The 2,980-nt window shown below is 34.8% G+C and overlaps 1 protein-coding gene across 1 annotated transcript; it reads left to right on the top strand.

Moving 5' to 3' along the window:
* The first annotated feature begins 309 nt into the window (after window positions 1-309).
* LOC108124120 (mitochondrial outer membrane protein SLC25A46-like) lies at window positions 310-1,838 on the top strand. The gene has a single exon (XM_017239670.3). The coding sequence runs from the start codon at window positions 454-456 to the stop codon at window positions 1,771-1,773; it is 1,320 nt and encodes a 439-aa protein (XP_017095159.2). The 5' UTR covers window positions 310-453; the 3' UTR covers window positions 1,774-1,838.
* Window positions 1,839-2,980: the final 1,142 nt, after the last annotated feature.

Here is a 2,980-nt window from a genome sequence, read left to right as displayed (position 1 = left end):
CCCCAATTGTAAGGCTTTCTTCCCTCTGACGCGGAAGACACCATAGACACTAACATTGCTTAAAAGCTCCATGGCCTTTTCAAATGAGCGTAAATACCAATTCGAGCAATCTTTGTTTTCCTGTAGCGATAACAGCTCTAAAATCCCAGTCTATGTTTATAAAACCAGCCTATACTTATTTCAGGATGGACTATTATGGCGCATAGTATTAATTCTGATTTTTATTTTAAGAACAGTTTTTATTTCATTTTCAGAAAATTATCAAAAATGTATCTACCCTAAAATACACACACACACAGCCTTTCTTTAACTGTCGTTAAATTAATTTTACTTGTACTATTGTTTTTAAAATATTCATACATACATATAAAAACAATTATTCCTACGAAATTTAATAGCAAGGCTGAAAACTAAACCTAATTTGTAAATCCACTTTCCTACAATATTGTAACCATGAATAAATTTGTAGAAGCAGATGAATATTCCAATCTTATTGAGAGTGAATTGCCAGAAAATGTGTTAGAGGCAGTTTCTGAACCTGCAAAAAATGTGGACTATAGCATGGGCTGCCAGGAAAAGGCCATCGTGCAGAACATAAACGCAGACCAAGATGCAATCAAAAAAATAAATTCTTTTGATGATTTGTCGTTACAACTGGAAAAAAAGACGGAGGAAAAATTTGATATTGCTGAAGACGAAATAGTACTTCGCAATAATCTTGCCGTTGGCGTACAGTGGGTTTCACTAGTGACAGAAAACTTACTTAGTCATCCATTTATTGTCTTGCGTAGACAGTGTCAAGTCTTTAACACGTCAAACCGTTACCACATTCACCCAATAACACTACTGCCCAGTATCTTAAATTTACAAAGGCGGCAAGGGGTGGCTACTTTATGGAAGGGTGTCGGTAGCTGCCTTATTGTGCGTGGAATGATCCTGGCTATGGACGATATTATTTCCAAATTCACTGGTTGGCCTAAGGAAGTAAACAGTAAAACCACATTAAAGCGATTCGGACAACACATTCTCCTCAAGTGTTTCAGCATAGGAGTGGTTGTACCATTCTATTGTGCTTCTTTAGTGGAGACTGTCCAAAGTGGTATAGCAAGTGAGAAACCAGGACTCTTTGATGTATTTCGAGAAGGAAGTCTTCGATTTCTACATTGGAGCTCACCACAGAAGGGCAGAATGCTACCTGCTTGGGCATTAATAGGTCCATGTGTATCATTGGGAATTATAAAGTATTTATTCAGTTTAGTAATTCGTGGGCTATCTTCTCGGATTATGAGACGGCGGCTAACAGTTTCAAGAAAAAAACGTGCTGAAAAAATTTCCGATGATGTGCTAGATAATCAAAATGCTGAGATATATGCCAATCTTATTACAACAATAACCACTGAGGTCATTTTCTATCCTTTTGAAACCGTTTTACATCGTCTTCAACTTCAAGGTACTCGCACTATTATTGACAATTTAGACAATGGCTATGCAGTGGTCCCAATATTAACAAACTATCAAGGAGCCATCGATTGTTACCAATCGACCATATTTTCAGAAGGTTTTTGTGGACTCTACAAGGGAATTGGCGCGATGATTCTACAATTCATATCACACCTTGCTGTCCTTAAACTATCCAAGTGGATTGTACGAAAAATATCTGAAACTCTTTCAAATCGGCCATCATCACGCGTTGTACACCACTACAATATTGATAATATTGTTTGTAGTTCAAGTTATTCAAATACGTCGCAAAGCATTGCTAGTTTTACTTAAAATATATTATATACTTGACTACTAAGGACTATAATGTAATTAGTGTATTAAACATTTAAAAATTTGTTGAAGACATTTTTCTTAAAATATTCCAACTTGTCTACTTTTAAACTGTTTAAAAATTTAATGCATAAACATAAAAAATTTATATAGTTAATAAAATTTCCTTGCAAAAGAAAATATAACAAAAAACAAGAAAGGAAAGCTAACTAACTAATTATGGTGATATACCATAGCAGTTAAGATCGGATATATCGACGCCTTTCCGCGAAAGTATCGTAAGTCGCCTTTTTACGAAATTGAGATTTGAATGAAAAATTGTTAGGCACCTAATGTCTTACTACCCTGTGAAATATTATAGCTGAAAACCCTATAGTTGCGATAAAAATTAAGTTTCAATTTTATCGTATGTTGCATAGCTTTTCAAATTTTTTGCATGGAAATACTTCAAATGCACAAAAATAAAGAAATACAATAACAAATGTTTCTAATCGCTTAAACATCTTATGATTTGGCTTATTGTTTGTAAGAGATGAAATAAAAAAAAAGCTTCTCCTGTAAAATTGGATTTTTCAACATACGATACTTTCGCGGAAATGCGTCGATATATATCGCAAATATCGGATATGGTTCGTAAAACTTTATGAGACTGTTATAATAAAACAAATTATTATAATAAAAAGAAAGTAAAGCTAACTTCGGGCGGAGCCGAAGTTGATATACCCTTGCAGTTCAAACCATATATATTGCAAACATCGGATATAGTTGGCCGATCCTTATGAAATTTGGTAGGTTGGATGAACTGAACCAAAAATAGAATCTGTACACAGTTCCGGCTTTCTATCTTCAAAAACACAAAAGTTGGGTCAATTCCGACCTTTTAGTTATATGGCAGCTATAGGATATAGTCGGCCGATCCGGGCCGTTCCGGTGTGTGCAAAGTTTCAAGACTAGTTCGCGTAGAAACGGACAGACAGACAGACGGACAGACGGACATGCTCATATCAACTCAGGAGGTGATCTTGATCAAGAATATATATACTTTATGGGGTCGGAGATGCCTCCTTCACTGCGTTGCACACTTTTGGACAAAATTATAATACCCTCTGCAAGGGTATAAAAAATTAAAAAAAAAAATCCCAAACTTCAATTTTGAAAAATACCAAAGTGTGTTCAAAATACCAAAATTTTATACCAAAATAATATA

This window comes from Drosophila bipectinata, chromosome XR (assembly GCF_030179905.1).
Source record: "Drosophila bipectinata strain 14024-0381.07 chromosome XR, DbipHiC1v2, whole genome shotgun sequence".
Classification (NCBI taxonomy): domain Eukaryota; kingdom Metazoa; phylum Arthropoda; class Insecta; order Diptera; family Drosophilidae; genus Drosophila; species Drosophila bipectinata.
The sequence above is the reverse complement of the archived record's forward strand: the minus strand, read 5'-3'. Positions and strand labels throughout refer to the sequence as shown.